This window comes from Accipiter gentilis, chromosome 26 (assembly GCF_929443795.1).
Source record: "Accipiter gentilis chromosome 26, bAccGen1.1, whole genome shotgun sequence".
Classification (NCBI taxonomy): domain Eukaryota; kingdom Metazoa; phylum Chordata; class Aves; order Accipitriformes; family Accipitridae; genus Astur; species Astur gentilis.
The window spans coordinates 5,112,173-5,135,280 of record NC_064905.1 but is presented as its reverse complement, the minus strand read 5'-3'; the positions used below and the strand labels follow the sequence as shown (position 1 = coordinate 5,135,280).

Here is a 23,108-nt window from a genome sequence, read left to right as displayed (position 1 = left end):
TCAATAAAACAGAAATTCACATGAACCTGATATTGGCTGTATGCAACTTTGTATTTGCCACCTATGGAATTCTGTAGTCTTTTTATAAGCAGCTCTATGCTTGAGTACCCACAAATACGTTGCTAATCACATATAAGTATCAAACAGAAAAAGTCTACAGATTTCATACAAAGGTTTGGCCACATACTCAGAGTCAACCCTGTTCCTTCATCTTTAACATCACTGCTCTCTGTGAACTAGTTCAGAACAAGGCTGTGGTACTGATCTGTGGCAGGACAGACCACCATAATGCATTGCCATTGTATACCAAAATACTACCAACATACTAGTAATAAAACAAACCACTGGTTTTGGACATTAACGTAAAAACTAATCATGTTATTATTCTTACAGCAACAGTTCAAAAGCTCAATGTCTGAATAATTATATCCCAACCTGCCATCATTAAATAAGCATTAAAGAGCTACACATACTGCTTTGGGGAAAAGAGAATTCCAGAAAAAAGGTAATTATACTGAGAAGGTAAGACATCATTTTTGGACAGTAAAACTAAATTTACTGTAATTTAAAGCCGATTTTCAGCTTTGGTCTTCAAAGAAATATTAGGTGCCTTAATAAATACATATTTATCCCTCAGATTTGCAAGATGGTGTCCCAAATAAAAAAAAACACCGTATGTGGCACCTTACATACGAAGGAATTCAAGAAATAAATTCTTACAGTATATAACAACATAACTGCTAGTGCTAGAGTAAATTTAAATTTGTAATAAGAAACTTAATGGAAACAGAAAGCAAAGTGATAAATAGCAATTAGCATCTCTCCAAACCTCCTATAGGATTTCATTTGAGGAGCAACTAACAAATGCTCAGTATTGAAATGTTTATTTAGACTAGATGTCAATGTTAGTTTGTGGTAGCAAATTACAACAGGAGGTAAAAATTCTATAGGAGTTCCACAAAAATTTCCTAAGGCCAAATTTAAAACACAATTTTTAGCAAAAGGTTTTAAAGTCATACAACACTGAAAGTCCTGCATAGACTCCATTGTAAGAGCACTTACTGGGTCTGTTGATGGTCACAAAAAGCATGAACCTACTTAACAGTAAGAAAAAAGATGTTATTTCTCAAATATGACTCACAGGTCACTCTTTTGGAAAGAAGTCAAAGTTAGAAGAAATGGTTAAGCTCACTTATAAAAGCAATAAAACAGCTGTACAATGAGGATATCCTGCACAGCAGAAAGTGACCATTCACACACACACACACACAGAGAGAAAAAGGGTGCCTCCTCCCATTTTGTTTATCCAGCTTCTTGTGACCATTAAAACTGAGGGCCATTAGCAGCCCTTCTCTGCATGAACTGGGATGGACTGCATGGAGAGAAACCGCTCTGTTCTGTCAGGAGCAACTGCTACTGGCCAGCACTAGCAAAATTTGCATCATTAGCAAATAGTCCTTGTCCCTCTTGAGTTTCCAGGGAGCACCAATCTTCAGTGCTAGCAGTACCTTCACATCCCATGTTGAAAGCAGCAGGTCTGCTGCTAGTTATGCAGATATACTATTGCACAGTCTCTTAAAGGAGCAGATGGGGGGGAGTTCCTCTCCCCACACACTTTTCCTTTGGCATCTTCTGAATGTTCTCATTAAGATACTAAGCCTGAGGAGTGCCGTTTTATTAGTTAGTCATTGTTGGTTGCCTCCTCAACAATATGCTAGGAAGTTATTAGGAGAAAAAAGGAGCAAGACAATCTACTGAGTTTTGTGGTCTGGGCCAGAGAGTAACAGCTATGTTTTAAGACCATTTGACCTCAACTAAACAAATAAATCTGCTTCCTCATTAGGGCTTCCAGTCTGCATTAAGCAGCAGGAAGCTAACATATTTTCCTCTTTTTATTATACTTCAGCTGCAGTCTCACTGTATGGATCAGAAACTCTAGGTCTTCAACCGAGATTGGGATCAATCCACTATTTTCTTAAAATCAGTATTAGTTTATTTAGCCAGAAATCACTAGACAACCGGCTCTGGTAATGATTTCTCTCTTGCATCAATTTCAGACTAAATTTTAACACATTTAATCCAAATTATGCATCTTGATTTTCTTCAGGTTCTTATAGATCCTTCAAATGGGAACTAAGGATCAGGAATCTGAGAAAATGGTTTCTAATGAAAAAGAGAATGATATATGGATCCAACTTCCTTCTCTACAATACTTGTTTCATTATTAAAGAAAACTATCTTAGGAAAGTACTTAAAAATCACATCTGTTACACTTATGCTTTGCTAAATTTCATATCACAAGACATACAGGACAAATCAGCTCCAAATTAATGTCAAGATTTTAGTATCTGGTGCTTCATACATAAGAAAAGCATGAATCCATTAACTGTTAGAAATATCAATCTCTGGTCTATGCTAAGGAATCTCATCCAATCTTCATACTCCATTGTAAATGCTGTCCACTGTAAAATGCCTCAAGCTACTGGCCAAAACTGTAACAAATCTGTATCAACCTGCACCTTCAGAGTCCACACCAAGGACTAACATACTGCCTCAGAATTGGCAGCAACAGTACAAGAGAAAAATCAACTTCCTTCCACCACCCACTGAAATCAAACCACAGTCTCTGCCTGTTTATCTACCAGATAGTCTCCTCTGCAAGCAACCAGTTGAGAACTGATGACATTTGGGCTGTTCTGACAGCAGCTAGCTGAGGACAGCAGTGGCTGAAGTATGCTACACACCACAGTATGAGATAAAATGCTCCTGAATGCATCTGCTTTATTCTTAGATATGCCATTCAGATGCATATTTATTTTCTCATGTATATACTTAAAAAACCCAGAATTATTCATTATTGTAAAAAAAAATCCAAATGGGGTCACTCAGTGGGTTCTGCACAGAGCACTGAAAAGACCAAGGTGTTGCTGATGGTATAACTTCATGAACCCAGTGCTGCAGTTTACAAAGCTTTACAGCCACACTAATGCAGGTGAGAAAACACATTATGACTTAACATAACTGATCAATATGTACAGTAATTGCAACTTCAGTAACTAAAGAGCAGGTAGATGAAAAATCAAAGAACCATAATAAAACTTCTATGAGAGGAAAATGAAATAAAATTACTATCCTAAGGAGGTCAGAGGAGGATGAGGGGTGGGGGGACAGAGTTAGAGAAAGAGAAGCCAGCTCAACAGTGAAATGTCTGAGCATGGAAAGGAAGCTGGGTTTGATCCAAGCAAAGACTGGAAGGCTCAAAGAGGTACCGAGCATAACCCAGCACCCCCAGAGGCTTCTTTGCTAGCTAGAGGAATATAAAAATAAACAGTTCCCAAGGATCAGAGTGCAGGTAGTATTTCAAGTGACATTAAGTCTTTGCTTAGTGTACTGTTTTCTCTTGTCCTGGCAACGTGGCAGTGAATTGCAAGGTTATGGTGGAGAGAGAGGAGAAAGACATCATGCTATGTGCAGCACATCAACAGGGGCACCCATCCTCTGGTGCCACACAATTTCCCCTTCTACAACATACTGTTTTGTAGGAGACTGCCTCACCAAACACATCCCAGAGCTCAATAAGTGGCTGTGCAGGAGGAAGAGTCTGTTTGGAGATTTCTTTGGGAACAGATGGCTTTAAGGCAAAGGCCCAGGAAGGCTGCTCTGTCAGGGGTGGCTCTGGAGGAGAGACTCTGCTACAAGAAGGGGACAGTTTGCTGAAGCAGCCAGCCAGAAGGCCCTGGTGGGTGACAGGACTGCCAGCAGTACTCAGCACTCTCCCCCGATGGTGAGGGGCCATCTAGTCCCAACCCTGCTCATTTCTGTTAATGACCTTTCCTCTGCCTCCTCAGTAACACAAATCCAATGAGACATATTTGCAAACCTATCTCCAGGCAACTGTGCACTATTTGATCCTACACATTTACCTACAGATCTGAGCCAAATGCTCATGGGCATGAACAAGTGAAACCTGGAATAGCTTTTCTGCGGCTCACAATTTGCCTACAAGTGCCATTTGAATTAGCATTTTTATAATTTATGTGCAGAAGCTGAACAACATTTTTTGAAAGCCTGACTCTCAGTTTAAACAGGTATGACTGAGTTTACACAGATATAATCCGCACATAACTCTGACTTCAGCAACATTATCTTGAGAGACTTTGCACCTGATGCTTATAAACATCATGGTACAGGACTGGTAGCAGAGTGTCCAGAAGGAATCAAGCAATTTGGGTTCCAGTTATGGCATATCTCTATCAGTGTTTCACTTTTTCTTTTCCAACTTATGCTATTCCTTGGTATGTAGCACGCAAAACTTGTTTCCAAAGGAACATTTGTCATAAAATTACTTAAAAAAAATAATAATTTGCATAGGGTTCAAAGAATAACCAGAAGTTTTTCAAGGATGCTTTTCTTCTTTCCCCAAACTATTTGATTCTACTCTTTCTGCTTCGAAGCATGCAACAGCACAAGCTTTGAACTGGAATGCTCTGCTGAAGCCCATTTTACAGTGGAGGAAAAGCTGAGTTTTCTTTTGCTGTGATGATATTCCCACTACCATAAAAACAAAAGTGCTTGAAATGCTGAGCCTATACTTAAACAGCGTAGTTCACTACATTGTATTTCAGCTCTTCATAACTATAATGCAAAGGTGGCTTTCACTGCCAGCTTGAGGCTAGTTACAGTGATTCATATAAGCTTAAATTGTATAAAATTCCATTGCAGAGGAACCAGTTCAGTTCACTATTCACCTGCTGTCCTAGTTTGACTTCATAGTCAAACACGCACAAATTATGCTGTAAAATCAGGAATAAGAACTGTAATAAGGAGCAGGGAAGATTTATATCCTCTTTAAACTAGCTGTCCATGTAGGTTTTTGTTGAACTTGCACGTACTAAGTTGAGTTCTCTGCTAAATCCGCCACTAAAATGAGAACTCCAAATGCATTTCTTTTGCAGTATATTTCATTTCCCAAATGAGGATTAGGGGATACAGTTGATGGACTTTCTCACTGGAAGCTTCTTTCTTTTAATTTTTATTAACTTATGTCTAAAAAAAAAAAAAGCAGGCCAATCTTGAGAGTTGTCTTATATGTTCTTGGTTCCACAGGCAACTGTTAAAAACCTTTTCTCTTTTGGAAGTCATAGTCTGCACAGAAAATTCCATTTAGATGAGTTCTGTCCACATCACATTTCTCATTCAGCAATTATTATCTCTTCTCCTGATTTAAACAACTCTTCTTCCTTCACTTCACTATATCATAAATCCAAATAGCTGAACTCACGCCCCATCTGAAACTTCATTTCATAAAAAGAAAAAAATGCTGTGGTTACCTCTTTGGTAAAATTAGATTCTGCTAATAGTTTAATTCATTTATCCATTTCTTTTATCCTTCCTCTCCCAAGACTGTTAGATTTCTAAACTTTTCTTTTAGTTAAACTTTTGATGTAATTTATCAGATATCTTGGGCATCATCAAATCTCCACAACTGCGTAGAAGCTGCTCAGCGCTCTTGAAAATCATGTCACAAAAATCACTGGTGCACAACTTCATTTTCCATGTGTCCATAACACTTCCTGCATACCTTCAGGGCTGGGCATTAATTTACCATCCATGATACAGCTAAGGGGATCAAACGCTTCTTCTCTAAGTACAACCATTTCTCTCTTTGTCACATGTAAAAGAAACTATAGAAAAAGGCATTCCTAAAAACATTACTAGCACAAGCACTTGTACTGTATCTCCATCAGTCAACCCATGTACAAAGAAAGAGAATAAAGCTTTAGGGCTCACAAGCTGTGAGAGATAAAGAACACAATACAAGACTTAGTCTATCAAGATTAGGACTCACATTGGCTTCATAACAAGCTCCCTGTGTTACCATTTGGCTTGCAAAGCTCTTTCCAAACTTGTGTCTTGTATCTTTTTTTTTTTTTTTCCCACAGCATACACACTGCCATGCATCTCCTCTGCCAGATCTCTTCCTTTCAGCCAAATTCAGACATTTCTTTTTCCATTTTTTTCTATTTTCTCTCTCTTTCTTTTCTTTCTTTCTTTTTCTTCTTCTTTTAAGAAAATGTGTTTCTATCACAAAAGAGCCAAGTGTAGTTCCAGAGCCTTGATGAACAGGCCCAACATCTATACACATGGTTTGTGAGTTGGCCATATATCATCAGCCTCATTTATCAGTGTGGAAACTTGTAGAACAGCAAAGTACATTGGCTCCTTACGAATCCTGTTTCAGTCCCTGGGATAAAATCTGCTCCTCGTGTTCTATAGTCCAATCATTTATCAACGGACTCAGATTAGCATTTTTCTATTTCCTTTCTTTTGTATTCCAGTCAGCTGTAGAGCTGTTCCCTTGAGAAATACCAAATTATCCACACTTAATTGATTTCTTATGTTGATATCATTGGCAATGCTAAAGTTGAAAAAATAATTTGAGAACTGAAATGTTAACTGGAATCCAATAATTCTTATAAAGCTGAAAAAATTAATAGTTTGATCTACTCCCATACAGTTTAGTAATGACAGAAACAAACAGGACTGCTACAGAATGGCATTCAAACACAACATAGTAATTTTCCACTCACTGTTTTTATGTGAATATCGATATAAAACCATCAGCTGTTAGACAAATGAGTAACTGGCATCATTACCAGAGCAGACAAAGTCCTTCTTCTGAACCTCCGCCACAAGAAAACCGCGCAGGTTTACAGGTGCCAAACAGAAGGTGAACTGCCCGATAGTGCGCCTCTGCCGCAGCCAGTCAGACAGCCAAGCCAGGTGGCAGTCGCAGTGCAGGAAGTTGGAGTGAAGCCGCCTACAAAAGACAGAACAACCCTAAAGTTGTTAGTAGTTTTTTAAACAGAAGACACAAACCAGAGCAATCAAGTACAAGTCTGTCTGGCTCTTCACTACAGTGTAAGTAGGATCGCTGCAGGTTATCTGTTACAGCTGAGTCAGGTCTTGATCGTCTACATTACCATATAATATATGTGCCTGCATATAAATTAGTGCTATTATTTATAATGTCTTGGAAGAATGAAGTTAAATAATTACCTGCCTACAGGTAATCATGAGCTGGCCATTCTAGAGAAAAAAACATGAAGAATTTAAGATTCCTCCAAGTAATCACTTTGCTTGTGATTTTGTATCAGAAATAACTTTGTAAATGTGATATCTTTGAGTGAATTTAAAGGACGGCTTGTATAAACATGAGGACCGGGCTGAAAAACAGGATGATAGGTGATTCTTGCCTCTTCTCTCTCCTTTGTAGGGAGGAAGGAGGGACAGAGAGTAAAAGAGAGAGAGAGAAAACCCACATACCAGAGGCTATTGATACCTTGTATGTTCCTGTATTGCCTGAACAAATTCATCAACGCTCTTTACTGTGGCAATTTAATGCAAGTATGCAGGTTCTAGACAGGAATTTTCAAGTAATGATGAAGGTGGCAACCACGACAGGGTCATGCCACACAGCAATGCAGGAGCCATTCTTTGTAATGGAAGATCTAGCCACACAGCTCCCTTTGCAGCCTGCTTCATGCCTAGCACTAGAGACTTGCAGAAGCATTGTCACGTTGGGGGGGGAAGTCTACAAAATGACGATGCGTTCACGGAGCAAATCTGGTAACTTTAATAGCTACCAAACTTTAGGTCAAAACAAAAGCCCAGGACATTAATTATTTCATTCCTTGTAATGAGTCATACATTTGCAGTGTTATACCAAAGCTGAAATGATAAAACAGATTGAAAGTCCTGTCAGAAATGGTTAGACAAAGCATTATTCACTAATATTACAGGCATTACATTTAAAAAAACCCACACATTTGGTGTGCACAGGATTTAGCCCTGTCCATCCAACAAAGAAATTAACTGTCTGTGAGATCTTCATATCGCACAGTGGCAGTGCAGGTCAGCAGTGGCGCCCAGGCTGACAGTCCCCAGATTTGTATGTCTGGGGTGGGCAGTCACAGTAAAAGGCTACAAATCTGGAACTGAGAGTTTATCCTGTGGAGATGGAAGATGCTAGTCTCCTGGGAGCACTGTAAAATGCAATTGTTTTAGAAGGATAGCTAGAAGACCTTGTGTATAGGGATTATGAAGCTATTTAATTGACACTGCAGTAAGTTAGATTTCTAGTAAAATGTTTTCTTATTATGAACCATTAATCTGCCTGGAACACTTTTTGTTGATTGAAAGAACAAAAAAATATATTTGCAAAGAAAAGGGAACAAATATCATCTAGCCAGAAATCATCCTAAGTAAGACTCTGTTCTAACTTAGAGAGTAAGCATTGCGTTTAAATCCTCCAAGTCTTATCCCTTCCCACCACCACAGCAGTCAACAATGATGCTTAGAATCATCTTCCTTCAGGAACTGAAGCAGAGCTCATCCCATGTCATGCCCTGCATCCCCTGTATGGATGCAGGTAGGCAGAAGTAACAAAACCACAATTTCACAAAAACGGGGTAGCTTTCCAGTTCTGTGAGCTGGGTTTTTTTTCCTTACTAAATTTGTATAGCTGGTTTCTGGGTTTTCCCATTTTAGTAGTGCAAACTGTCACCTCTTTGCCAGCTCACCTGCCTCAGCAGAGCCCCACCTCATTGAAGTTTTTTGCGTAGATATTCTACAGTTTGCTTTTGAGAGGACACCATTTAGAGAGCCTATCAAGCTTAACAAAGCAGCCTGTTAGAATATATTTTTGATAATTATATTAATGAACACAGCCACAAAAAGACTTTTCACAGTACTTCAGAAGCATAATACACCAATTCCCTGTGAACATGAAAAGCACTGAAGTGATGTGGTACATTTTCAGTTTACCCTTAAATAAAAAAATTAAAAGAAATTATGCAATTACCTATCTTAGAAGTCACTCACACCTGCAGAGACAACGGGACACTTACCATTAAGCAAATAGGTATGGGGGACATGTTCTAACATAAAAAAAGCTGTTTCAAGCAAAGGAAAGCAGATCAATAAAAACTAATTCCTGTCACTTCCAATCAAGGCTAACAGATCAATGAAACTTAGCAATGGAAAAGACAGTTAAATAAAAAAGGTGAGCACAGAAAAGCTGATTTTTAAAAAGAATTCTTCAAGTGTTCCAAATCTTACTAGCAATTTTCTCTCTCTCTTTTTCCTCTTTGCTCCCCTGAGAGGTCATGTTCAAGTTGAATATCCCCTTTATTTTTCCTTCTCTGTTCTTAAATGAGCAGATTGTTTTGAGACTTATGAAGATAAAGCTATTTATCCACAAAACTATCACAGCAGATGCAGCTGTAGCACAAGCAGCCCCAAATGTCCTGGTAATGGATCTTACTAGCGTGCAAAAAGAGACACATAGGAAAAACACTATCCACACCACACGAGGCCTCAGCTGGATGGAAAATAGGGCTTGTCCCTACTTAAGTAATATTCAGACCAGGGACTCCCTGCAAGAGCTTCTGAAAAAAAGCACATCTAATTGTGAAGCTATTCAAGAAGGTGTACAAACTGATGATCATTTTTTAAGAAAACAGTAGAGTCACCAAACTGTAATGAACATCATTCACTCTCCATTTGGACTGAATTTGCATCAACAACCAAGAGATTAAGTAAATAGCAGATCTTATTCAGCCATTATGCTTCAGACAGCTTTCTCCTTCTGAGCAAACTGTTCATTGAGGTTGTATATTAACACAGAAGGAACAGGTTATCAAGTGAAATAAAGGTCAGGAAACTAGAGAGAATATTAACATTTCCCCCCAAATAATATCTTTACAGAAATATTTTAGATAGGTGAACAAAAACTGATCAGCTCTACATGTGCTCAGGTGTATGTTTGTTGTTAGGGTATTACTATCCATTTACACAAAACTTGGTTAAATCAAAACAGTATTAGCCTAAATTCTGAATAGAAGATATGCAGAAAATATTGAGTAATATGTAGCTATGCAAACTTGTTTTGTTAATAATTATAATTAATAAAGTATTAATTGTGAAAATTGCTAAGATGACTTGGGGATAGAGGGAGAATTTTTAATATGAAGGAGCAGCAGAGGAAATTATGAAATGCTATTTGATTCCTGTATTTATCTTGTATTAATTACTGTTTTGATGACTTTTCTGCTTCTGCTGAAACAGATGGAAGGACACATAGAAAACTAAACTATTTTACTGTATTTCCACCTGTCTATGTAGGATTTTTCAGTTCCTATATTCAACAGCTAAGAAGGGTACTGTGTGTTATTTGGCAGTCTTTGGAGACTGAAACATGCCACTTGATATTGATGAAACTAGCTAATACAGAACATGAGGTGAATGAATACGAATGCAAGTTTGCAAAGGTGCCCTTTTAGCCATAAACCCTAAATTAAATTTCCAGCAAATCCTTTTAGAGTGGGTCAGCATTCATGTTCTATAAAATGTGGCTCTCAGAATTCAATATAAAAGCTTCCCTTTATAAATCCTATTTATGACTTCCTTCCCTTTTTTTTTTTTCTTTCTTTCTTTTTTTTTTTTTTTTTCTCCTCCTTAATTACAGCAGAGGGGGATTAGTCAGTGTAAGTCTCCAGGGAGCTATATACAAAGCCATCTCCAAAATTAAACTAAAAGGAAAATGACAGAAGGCATTGAGCTCTGGTAACAGACGAGACTGACTAATCTGAAGAACCCAGGCAAATTTTCTGGACCACTGTGACTGAATGAGAAAAGGCAAAACTCCAGAAACTGTAACCCTGTACCTTTGTCTTCTTTATCCATTCTCTCCTAAAAGACAAACATCTAATTTCCATTTAATTACTTCCATTAAGATCTATGAATGTCACCATTTAATGAAGAATGTAAATTTAAATCAGAGGTTATCTTATATAGATTCACAAGTGAAAGCCATTTTTCTTCAGTTTTGTTAACTTATTTAATATGATTTTACACATAAATATGGAGCGTCCTTGAAGCATTTTATCTTTTCAGTGCCATAGACAATTTTCAGGCTAGCTACTATTTCCCTTTCTTTGCTTTTAGGACTAAATACATTTTGGTTGAGTTTGAGATTTTGGAAGAAAAACAGAGAGACTTTGTTTAAACATGACTTTTCCTGAAGTTGTGTGTATATCCTGAAGGAATTTAAAGGAATAATTTATTTAAAGAAAATGTTTTTGGTAGGCTATGGCTAAATTATACAAATGCACACAGTCTAATTTCACGGTCTTTGTATTTTGGTCTACTAAAGCTGATCAGAGCTTTTCCAGTGGAATGGTGCCCAGCTACAGAAAACAAGATTTGATGTAAGAGAAGCTTTTATAAAAAATGCATCAGAATCAGTGACATTTTGTTTCAGAAAGTATCTGGAAAAGAAGCTTTTTTCAAGTTCTTTAAAAAATTTCTTGTTTCAGAAATTAGTATTCTGAATTTGAAAAGAAGAAATAGGATTTAAACACAGGACATTAACAAAGTTAAATAACTTGATCCATCTGAACAGTTTTCGTAATTTTGATGGTGCTCCAGCTTGGAACACTTTTCACATTACGGATTTTCCCGTGGGGGAAAAAATTGCTAGTTTCTCTTCTGGCTAAATGCAAAATCCTGACTCTTCCCTAACGCGGGGTAAATCCAGGGCCCCGAGAGCACCAGCCACCATCACAACTCCACTCAGCCTCCCCGGGGGCTCCCCGGGCTCCCCCAGCCCTGCCAGGGCCCAGGATCCCCGCACGGCCCAGCCGGGGGCTCTCAGGCCCTGCCCCAGCCGTGCCAGGCAGCGCGGGTCTCCACCCTGCCCCAGACCACCCTGCCCGGCCGTGGGCCCCGCTGGAGCTGGTCCCCACCCGTGTCCCGGCCGGTCCTCAACTGTCCCCATCCCCACAGATGGGCCCGAGGCTGCCCCCGTGGAGGGGGGTCCCTGCCCGCCACGGCCCTCGCAGGGTCAGCCTTGTTCAGTGACTGTCTTCCTCAGGAGATCAGGGTGAATTGTTCACCTTGGGAAGAGACTGAAATAAGACTACCACAAGGCGACAAATATCCAAAGAGATGGCTGACACCATCATCACTATTATTATTATTATAATACTCGAATACGTTACTCACAGAGTCCTGATCTTTGGCATATGATTGAAACTGGTAACAGGAATGCGGGTGATGTTGTTATTGTTGAGAGTACTGTTAGGAGAGAAAAAAAAGAGACAAAAGAGAATAAGAGATTGATCAGTTATTTACAGTTCTTTACCAACACACTATTTACAGAAACAGGCTGCTAAAACTCTTCTTAACAAATCTGCCAGGCTGCGAACAGTAAGACATGCTGACCGATACCTCGGACAATTTGTGACATATCATGAAAGATATTGTTGGGGCAGAGCAACCAACAGCTGCACAAGGATGAATGAAGGTTACTATTTACCATGTCTGAGTACCAAGGAATACAGGAGATGAGTTTTTATCGACTACTGGAATGGACCCCAACTTTTTGGTTAAGCCACCACTTGCTTGGAAACCTGGTGCAACTTGGAGGAACACCAAGCTTGCATACTGCAATAGGAAAGCTTTGCACTTAAGCGCTCACTCTCAAACCAAAAGAGAGCTGTTGACTCTCACGGGCTTGTTAACACAGCCAGCTTACATGGACAGACAGCTCAAATTGCCCTTTTGAAAACATACAGATGGATGGCTACCCTTTCTTTGGTTTCCTTATGAAAAAATACATGGGTAGTGGAACAGACTGTAATAAAACATGTCATGACCCAGGCATGTAAGGATTTCTGCTGCTCTATCAAAGCAGAGCTTAAAGAGAAAATGATCTCAGCTGCTGGTAGGGACCCCCTTAGTGCTTCTTACGTAAAATGAACCGACTCGATTATCATCAGCTGAGTGTGCTGCTCCCATTTATGTAGCTCCTAATTATATCAATGACTCTCTAGCAAATTAGAAGCTATAAAGATTATCAAGATGGCACAGGAAATGGAAAGCACTCCAACAGGGCATAAGTGCTGTGCTCCAAGTGCACCAAATCTGCAAATACAGTAGCCCAGTTTTATCACAAGATTTGATGGGACCGGTGATGACTCCATGTCCCAGCGTGGCCAGTCCTGCTGCTGGTAGCAGCTGCCTATTTGAAACACGCGGTGTCCACAGCACTGCAGCACGGAGCGACCTCTGCTTTATACAAGGGCACAGCACTCCACAGGGTCACTTTGGTAGAAGATAGTGCTTTTGTACATTTGTTTATGTGTTGAAGAAAGTACCTGCTGAAGCAACCTAAAGGCACACTACCCGTCCCTGAACTATTTAGTTGTTCCAATGTTATGTATCCACATAGGACATCTAATCAAAAGCTGTTGAAGAGTTTTACAGAAGTTAACTAGCCCTCTTGGTCACCTGCCAATTTAAAAACATTTTTACAATTCTGGCTAGAAATCCTTTGGCATAACCATCATCTACAGCATCAGCAGATTAAAGCTAAATTAGATTATACCCTATTAAGACTGTTTTTCTGGTACGCAGGAAGACACACAGGCATACTGGCAAAGCCAGAAGGTTGCAGGGTAGACGGCTATGCGCAGGCACACTCAGGAGAGGTGCGTGAGCAGGCTCTGACACTGGCACCGGCATGTTTGTGTTACTGCTGCACTGCAGAACAGACAGGACAGAACATGACCACTTTGTTAGTAGGATCGTAGCTGGTATTTCAGCGTAGTGCTGCACCAGATGGATACACTACTAATCTGGAGCCAGCTTGGGGCTGACATACCCATGGCAGCAAACTGCACCAACAAAGCAAAATCACCCTTCCTTTCCAAATCTGCGAGCAAAGTGAGTCATGTCAGTAAAATCAAAGTTTTGGAAATCTGGAAACTGCATGTGAGATCTGTTGCCAGAGATCTGTGTCAGTCAAGTCACACACTTTCACACACCAGGCTGATAAAAGCTGTAAGCCTCAGTGCATCATGGCTTATAGTAAAATATATAGTATTCATTCCAGATCCTCTGGAAAATTTGATGCTGCCAAAAATTGGGCAAGAAACACATAGCTAAGTATTGGGATCAATGGGTATACAAAATTATGGGTTTGTGTATGCAATTTCTCAGTACTCAAACACAGTCTATTATAAATTTACCGGATAAGATGAAGAAGGAAATACTGTCAACTTCAGAAGTAAACCTGAAAGTAAGCTCTTACAGCTATCAGCCATGTCATTTCATCAGCTGTGCATCACAGTCTGCACATGCACTGCCTTACTGTGGCTTCAGCAGTGGAAGTGAACATGAGTATCAGTGTACATCTGCAGGGCTGAAAAGCTCTACCTTTGAATTCCTGCTAACGTCATGATGACAACACGAATGTCCCACTGTGGCAGTTTATATGGTGCAAAATGAACCTCTCTGTCATGTAATTGCTACTGCTTGATTACCTTATTTAGCCAGTGATACAAACCAAAGTCTTTTGTGGACAGTTAGCCAAAACAAGTATGTATAACAATTTCAGAAAGTGAAGAAAACCTCTTAGAAGGGTGCATACATATATACATCAACACAGCCGCCTCTCAATATCTATATTTATTTGCACATGCATGTTGGGAAGTTCAAACAGGGCTCACAAATGGAATTTCTACTTGCACCACCATTATTTTCCATAAACATGAAAATATAATTCACCCTTTGCCTCAGTTGCCTATTACATAAAAATGAGCAATGTGCTTGGTTGGAAGACTTTAGGTATACACTGATAAATAAAAGCCACATGTAAAGTCAACTCACAAAAATTAAATCACATACATAGCTGATGTCTGAATAGGTCACACACGGCACTACAGAAGTCAATGGAAGCCATAGGAATTCAAGGGAGACTTTCTATTGATTTCAAAAGGACATGGATTGGATTCAGGCAGAACAGGACGTGACAGCGAGCTTCCTTCTATGCTAACTGAGGGTAGAGAACACATCCCTGTCTCCCAGTGCAATTCTTCATCTGGATGCAGAAAGGTCAGCCTTTACTTCTGATTTGATGATACAAAAATATTGTTTAATTTCTTAAAATATTTCTGTTTAAGACAAACATTATTCCAATCACACAGTATTTCCACTCACAAAGTATCAGATGAGAGTGGCTCAGGTTTTGCCCCTAATAAGCAAAGGTTTCCCATAATTCATCAACAAACATATAACCATCCTTCTAAGAATCCTCAGTGCTGAATTAATATACTCCTTAAACAGAAATTTCAGGGATAACTCTAGCAGATAGCTATTGTGCAGATGACTTAGTAGCATACTATTTCATTGATATTTAAATGTTAACCATAATGAAGGCAATAAAACTTCTATGATAACAGCAATTATTTCAGAAGAAAGAAGGCCAAACACTGCAAAGGCCACTAATTGACAGTGAACTGTTTGCATTACAGCCCAGTTGTAGCTGCAGGAATTTAACCCTGCTGCTCTGGTTGTGCAGAGCACACAGCTCCCACCGCTGTAGGAACTATTTGGCTTTCGAATGGGGACGTTTTCAGGTAGAGGTATGCTCTAAAGGCATTCCGCAAAGCTTTCTGTCATGCACATAAAGCCTTCCCAGCAATGATTTTTAAGAGTATGTGTCTTGACAGGGGTAAGCACACAATACAGTGGCATTTTTAATACATGAAGGGAAAAAATAAATTCTGCTTCAGTCATCTGCTAGCTGCTCCAAGGCCCCAGACTCATTTTGATCCAATTAAGATTCAGATCCATAGAAAGAGATGCACGAACACAAGGAAGCTGTAATAAACAGAAAACTTCCAGAACCTTCTGACTCTTCTGACCTTCTGACTCTTCTGACTCATCATATGGGGAAACTTTTATTCTGCTGGGTTCTCCCCAACCTTATACTTCCCACCTCTTCTAGAACCCGATATACACTTGTCTCTTGAAAAAGCACCGTCCTCTCATTTAGAAGTCCTCTCCCTGTAAAACTGTTCACATCCAAAATGCTGAATCAGGAAACTGAGGTTATAGACAATATTATTTATGCCAGCAAACTTCCCACCTTGGGCCGTGATCCTTGTCAGATCTTGCAAGCTAAGCAGAAGCAGACTGCAGCAGTCCTAAGGATCCTCCAAGGACTACTTGGAAGACGCATAACGTGGGATCAGCAGTCTTCGAGGTGGTACATCCTCCATCGGTATGAACTGTCATAGTCCCATTGACTTCAATTTACAACCCCAGAGGAACTGCTCTACTAACTCACTCCTCTGCCAGTTGCCCAAACTGGTTAGAGGCACGCATGGAGCTGCTTTCTTCCTTCTGAAGAATAAAGCTGATTTATAGTCCCTACTAATCAGAATTATTTTAAAGGAAAGAATGCTCACTCTGCAATCCTGTCACGATTTGAAAACAATTACCTATCTCCTTCCTCAAACTTTTTGTGCAAATTTAACTACATGCAGTTGCATTTCTGTTCTCTTCTGACTTGCTCCAAATTCATGTACTCCACTGTAGTTTCCTGACAGAGTTGTTAATTCCAGACTCAATGTAATTACTTTAAAATCATTAACCTGTAAAAATGACTGTCATGTGTGTGGTTTTTTAAATAATATTTATTCATTATTCTTTATCCTTTCTCCACCCTCTCGAATAGGAATACAGGTGTTCAGGACTAGATGAGAGTCAGAAGGAAATTATGCTCTAATGCTAGAAGAAATCACACAATTTTTAAGTAAGATACTTTGGAAAACAAGGAAAGGATTTAGATTTTGAACCCTAATAATAATACAACTATTTTACTTTAAAAAGTCAGGAACTCTAAGCATCCTTTCATGTTCCTTGGACTAATTCAGAGAGTAGAAATCCCAGGCTGTCAGATCAATAGTCAAACACTCTCAAATTACAGAGTGCACAGAGATTTTGTTTCTCTTACTTGGTGTTCAGTTAATGATATAATTAAGAGAGTATAACAAATATTAGAATGCCTGGTGAGTTATTTATCTGGTAATAATACTTTCATTACAATATATCTACCTGCTCTGTTCCAGTTAAGTACTAGGCATGAACCAAAAAGATATTCTCGCAATGATGTCAGAATAAGTTATACAACATAACAAAATTATCTGAAATATTAACTATTTAATTTCTTCAGTTAGTACTTCAGTAACTACATTGTAAAATAGTAACTGTCTTAATGTTTTCCAGTCACATTTCAAGTGGGAAAATACACAGGACGGTTGGGGTTTTTGTTACATACACAAGGCTGTTTGATAACAATATCGCCTGCTAGATCACAGCTTAAAAAAAAGTTATGGTATCCTATTTTATCATTGGCAAATTGAAAATCCACTATGCAAACGTCCATTTTTCTAAGTACGAGGCATTTTCATAATGTACATAGATGACTAGCTGTGCATCAGTACAATACACACAGTGATGCTTCTTGTTTACAATCTGAATGGATTAAAATGAAAGGGGAAGGGGAGAACATGTCGTATGCTGAAGACATCCTTTGGTTTTTGACGGTTACAGAGACTGATTTCCTTTCACATTCCATTTCTGCAGCTGATTAGCACAAACAGCTAATCAAATTGAGAAATTATATGGTAGATTAAATTTTTGATTAACACTTTTCCCCAAGCCTTAATAAGCATCTACCATAGTTACTAGAGGTCTGCTGTGCTGGCCATTCAGGTTTTTGATACATGCCAGGCTGCTTTTGTGTCATATTTGGCTGATAATGGGACATTGCAGCATTTGCAAAATTCTCTGTTAGAAAGAAATATTCAGACCCATTTACTGATAGGTAAATGAAGAAAGAGATCTGAAAAGGCACCAGCTCATTTAATATATTTCTAGTTTTGAATGCCTTTTACGTTTGGGCACTAAGGATTCTTTAGAGGCTTCTAACATACACGATTTGATAGCAGGAATCCTGCAAACAACAGTCCTTATTTGGCAGCACATAATTCTATGTGTCTATGGGCTTCACTCTAAGTTAAACAATGATGTTAATTTCCTTTTCCTGCTCAAAACTCTCTCAACACACTCTGGAAAGACCAAGGTGCTGTTACCTCATGCTGTGATAAACCTGTATTTTGAAAGTGAGACTTTGAAACGGAGCAGAAAAGCAAACGGGCAAGGCTGGTGGGGAAGAGCCGTATCAGGCACTGCGGCACTGGTAGCACTAACAAGTCTAACATTTCCTTCTGTCTCCTTCAATTACACCACTGCTTTATCACAGTACGCTCGTTGGCTGTGTATGTAATCCGTGTGTTGTGTGTCCGTAACACCATGTAATTGGGTCTAATGCAAGATTATTATCTATGTGCATGCAATGGATAGCTACAAATGGTGCATCTGCAGGCTTGTAACATTCCCAAGAGTGAATTACTGTCATACTCCCCGATTACTGCTTCTCCCACAACTGTCACGGTTTCCAGGCTTCCTATCCCCAGTGCAACTATACATCCAGTAAATGAGACCAGAAAATTTATTAAGACTTAACCAAGGCATCTCCAAACATAATTAGGCCTCTCACGTAAATAGTTTTCTTGATAATGTTACTTCTGTTTAGAAGTGGGTGAACTGATACAAAAAAAGACTGAGCGGCTCACCCTAAGTTGCCAGTAGAGCTCAGAAAGGAACACAACAGTCCAGCCCTGGCAGTGACAGAAAAACAACTTCTCCAAGACCCCAAAGCTTTGCAGAGGGAGTGGAGCAAGTAAATAAAAATATGTGAAGGAATCTTTTCACAGTGTACATGTGGACTGAAACAGTGGAATCGATGCAAGATTAGACATCTCCATCAGTATTTATACCCATAAAGAAGAGGATCTTGGGGTCTGTCTAAATACTAGAGATGAAACGTGAATTTGGGTGACTGCATTAGCAGCAAAATTTAACACTAACAGAACCTTAGACATCTGTGTGAGCAGATTCATATCACTCACTCTTAAACCTCTCTCCAACTGCAGAAAAAGCCATTGCAAAGGGAAAAGAAATTCTCTGTTCCTTGTATTTAACAAGGGTTAAGCAAAGCAGTAACAGGTTTAAATTTCAGAAAGGGGAATTTTGATTAGATACAGGGAAATGGTTCTTACAATAAGGACAGAAAAATTAAGAAAAGAGCTGTTACAGAGTGTGCAGCCATCAGCAGCAGAAGCATGTAATAAAAGACTAAATGAATCTCTGGCAGGAATGGCATGGGACTCGATGGTCCTGCCCTAAGGTGGGACAATAGATGACAACTTCAGACCCCTTCCAGCCCTTACATACCCCCTAATATAACTAACAGCAGGGGCATTTTACCAATTCCAAAAAGTAAATCTAAATCTATTTTTAGTAATAAAACCAGGCCTTGAATTTTATACACTGCCCTAATTAATGTTTGTAATTAACTGAGATTGTGGGGTAAAAGGAGCTCTATTTTCAATTGCTGTAAAGAGCTATTTTTCACACAGGTCAGAAGGAATTTGCATTAAATTAAATATTTACTGTTTCTCATGGCCTCTGATGAAAAAGCAAAATGGCTTTGGCACTCTATCCCTCAACACTGAGCACAGTCCTCACCTGCAACTTTCAAGGCATCCAAAATTTGCTTGTTAGGCAAGGTCCAACACTCAACTGGATCTCTTCAGAGTTTTGGTGAGTCCTGAGTGCCTCTTGTACTCAATCCTTTGATCCCCCCACAGACTGTTTAAGTTAAAGCCCACAACTACCATGTGGGCATATAATGAAAGCAAGTGATGCTGCACTGATTAATCCATTACTCTCAACTGTTAGAAAACATAATGATCTCACAAGGGGCCTTATTCACTGACATACAGCAGTAGAGCTCTGATCTGACACCTCAAATTAGCAGCAAAAGCAATAACAGCTGGGTTTTTGTCTCAATATTTGTACCCAACTCTAAAATGAGTTGGCACTATACGAGTGCTATTTTTAAACACAATGTTAGCCCAGGCAAATAATCTTCTAAATAGTCTCCAGGTGACACGTAAAATCCACTGAATTAAATAAAAATAACTAGTTGCCAGTTTGTGGTTTCTGTTCTAGTATTAGTCTTTTGCTGATGTGTTCACAAATGTTCTCATCACAGCAACATGAGAGAAAATGTTCTTTTTAGAAATGTATGAAAAAATAAAATAAATGAGCTTAGATGGAATTGTGCACAAAAGCGCCAGCAGTGTTTACTGCTACAATTGCCTGATTCTTCCCATTCTGTGGCTGATTTTAATTTGCATATAACTGTCAGATTTTAACTATTAAACTTATTATAAAGGCCCAATGTTTACGGCAGATTTTTTTTCCCCCTTGAAGGACTGAGATTACTTCAAAAACATCAGGCTTTGGGGAAATTGGGTTATTACAATAAAAAATTCTTTGTTTAAAATCCCTGTGTTGTCACCCAGCAAGAACCAGGGTGACCACATTTGCCAATAGCAATAACTTTAGGGCATATTACCTTAAGTCCTGTAATTGCTGCATTAACTTTCCCTAGAGACTGGCTGTGCCTTAGCTGGAGTCGCTGAGACTGGCGAGGTCAGGAGCTGAGGCTAAGAGCAGAGGAGAGGGAAAGACAGGACCAGCAGCTAAGAAAATGGTTGGGCAAGCTATCTGGGTAAAGAGACTGCGACTAGGAATCAGTGCAAACGGGTAAAAGAGGCTGAAAAATATACAGGCCTGTACAATCAAAGATTGTATCATTGTATGTATGCAAACAGGAGCAAAATTAAGGATCCTGGTGACTGATGTTTGGTGACTGATGCTCAAACCTTTCTAGTGTTATCTTTAGCCCTGCATTTATGTTGTATGTGCACATACGTATCATTATGCCTGAATTTACTTACTTACACCAACCCGCAAATAAACAAAACATGCTAAAACAAGATAAAGTAGAAAATAGAAGAATAGACTAGAATAAAATAAGCCAAGATAAGGTAAAATAACATATAATAAAGGTTATACAGAGAATGAGGGTACACAATTCATCTAGGTTGTGGACTTTTGTTAGATGTTATGTCAAGAACGTCATTCACATGGTCTTACATGAAACGTTTTACCACTTGCCGTTAAGGAAGACTGCTCTTTCTATATACAGAAAACCATATCTATTTTTGCACACAATCAAATCACCTCTATTAACTGTACAAAATACAGGTACCAGTTGCAACCCCCAATTCTTTCTAACGCTATGGCCAGTGAGAGTTGAAAAAGCTTTTTAGAGAAATTTCAATCAGCTGTTCAATCTCCTACGTACCATTCTAATTCAAGGCAGAAAATACAAATTCAATTCAGCCTGAATGGAAATTTTAGTTATAAAAGCATTGGTGCAAAGACAAAAGCATGTAAGCTGAAATTATTCTGCCACTGCTTTATTTTTAAATTAAGGATTCTCCAATGAGTTATTTTTCTAAACTCAAAAATGTCACAAGAAACACTGCCTTCACTTTTTCTTTGAATCAAGAAATTTTCTCAAGTCTTTGCCCAAAGGCTACACATTTTTCAGTTCCCTGTATTGGGAATGACTGCTGTGGCTCCAAGTCCCAATTACATCCATGATTTTCTGTAAGTATTTGGACTCATTAAAAGAAAAGTATTTCTGCAAATACTGAATAAATGTTTTGCATCATCAGGGTGTTTTTGATGTTCCTCTATGGTATCTAATTTCCAGGGCTGATATTATTGCCTAGAACCACTGGGAACAAGTCCAATTATCATAATACCCAAACCAATGTCCACTGAAATCAGTGCAAGTCCTGTTGCTGGTTTCAGCAGAGAGTGAATCTAGTCCCTGCAATCTATTTATTTAGGTGCAGATTTTCACAAGAGTCATAGTGAATGAAAATATAATTGTATTCAATTTCAACTCACCTAAACTTTGTTTTATAGATTCACTTGAAAATCTCTTGTTTAATGAATTAATATAATGAAATTACTAATAGTATTATATTACTTTAATATAAATTAATTGTTAAAGAGGTCCTTTTTTTTTTAAGGTTAAACAGAGATATCTCTTACTAAATATGGCTCTTGGTGTTATCCAACTGCATGTATGTCAACTACTTCAGTTTATGGATTCTGTGTTACTCCTGCCAAAATCAGTGGAAACTGGATTGAGTTCTCGCTGCATACAGAGATCTGAAAGCCTGCTGAACTGTCTTTATGGAAAGGATGAAAAAGAATCAACAAGGCAGAGTCACATCATACGAATTGTAAGTTTGACGCATCAGTACTTCAGCAAAATAAAACAGTTTCTCAGGTTCCTGCCTGAACGGTTGTTTCTGTTTAGTCCTTTCTGAAGCTAAAGCAGTCTTATAAACATAATCCAAACTATTGCAGTCCAACTCTATAACTTGAAAGGAGCAAGAAACTTTTGCCATTTGTTCAGGATGAAGGCATTTAATGAAGGAGATTTCCAAGGTAAAAGCTTTCAGCATCCAGTCAGTTGAGTGCTGTGGTTTTCTTACAGGACTCCACCGAAAGAAATTCTAAAGAAACTGATTAAATTTGGATCAGAAAGGAACAATATCATTCTTCAAAACTGTGTTTTAATTTGCCCCATCCTGAGTACACTGCAACCTTAATGCTATAACCTTATGGTAAAAGCCTCTATTTTGACGGACTTCCCTACCATAATGAACATATCTTTTTCGTACTTGTTGGCGTAACACACCCAGGAACAGAAAAGCTATTCCAAGTGGCAGATAGAAATTAGTTGTCTTTTCACAGCTAGAGAAAGTGACAAAAAATGGACTTCTACATCCATTGTAAGGGGCTACGTGACAATATTCAGTCTCTTTGGGACGGTCATTGTGCCAGCCTGATGCCACTTCATCAACTGCCGCAATGCGGCACTGCCTGCGGGACTGCGGATCCCTGCAAGTCCCGTGCTGACCACTAGGACCAAAGGAGGGACGAGCTGGGAAACCCCATGTATGCAGCAGGCAGCTGCTTGAGAAGTATAAATATAACAATGAATAGACATGACAGTGGCCGCAGTTTAGCTGGAGCGTCTGTGTGTCAGTGCAAAAGGTTCTACAAAAGCCTTTTAGGAGGCAGGCAATTGGCACCCATGGAGAGTGGGCTGCCAGAACCCCTGGTTTCCATTTCCCTCCAATGAATGACCAGGTCCTGCAGGCAAAATAATGCCCCTTATTCCTCTTGCCAGGGGA

At 39.0% G+C, this 23,108-nt stretch overlaps 2 protein-coding genes across 3 annotated transcripts in view; both read right to left on the bottom strand.

The window, feature by feature from the left end:
* Nucleotides 1-23,108, bottom strand: part of SLIT3 (slit guidance ligand 3) — a 536,826-nt gene that overhangs the window by 201,474 nt on the left and 312,244 nt on the right. For both annotated transcript variants that reach the window (XM_049829395.1, XM_049829396.1), the window contains 2 exons: nt 12,067-12,138; nt 6,657-6,820 (listed from right to left, as the gene is read on the bottom strand). In XM_049829395.1, coding sequence (XP_049685352.1) covers nt 6,657-6,820; nt 12,067-12,138 — 236 coding nt within the window. The remainder of the gene's footprint in view (nt 1-6,656; nt 6,821-12,066; nt 12,139-23,108) is intronic.
* PANK3 (pantothenate kinase 3) overlaps nt 1-23,108 on the bottom strand; it is a 307,492-nt gene that overhangs the window by 235,574 nt on the left and 48,810 nt on the right. The window lies entirely within an intron of this gene.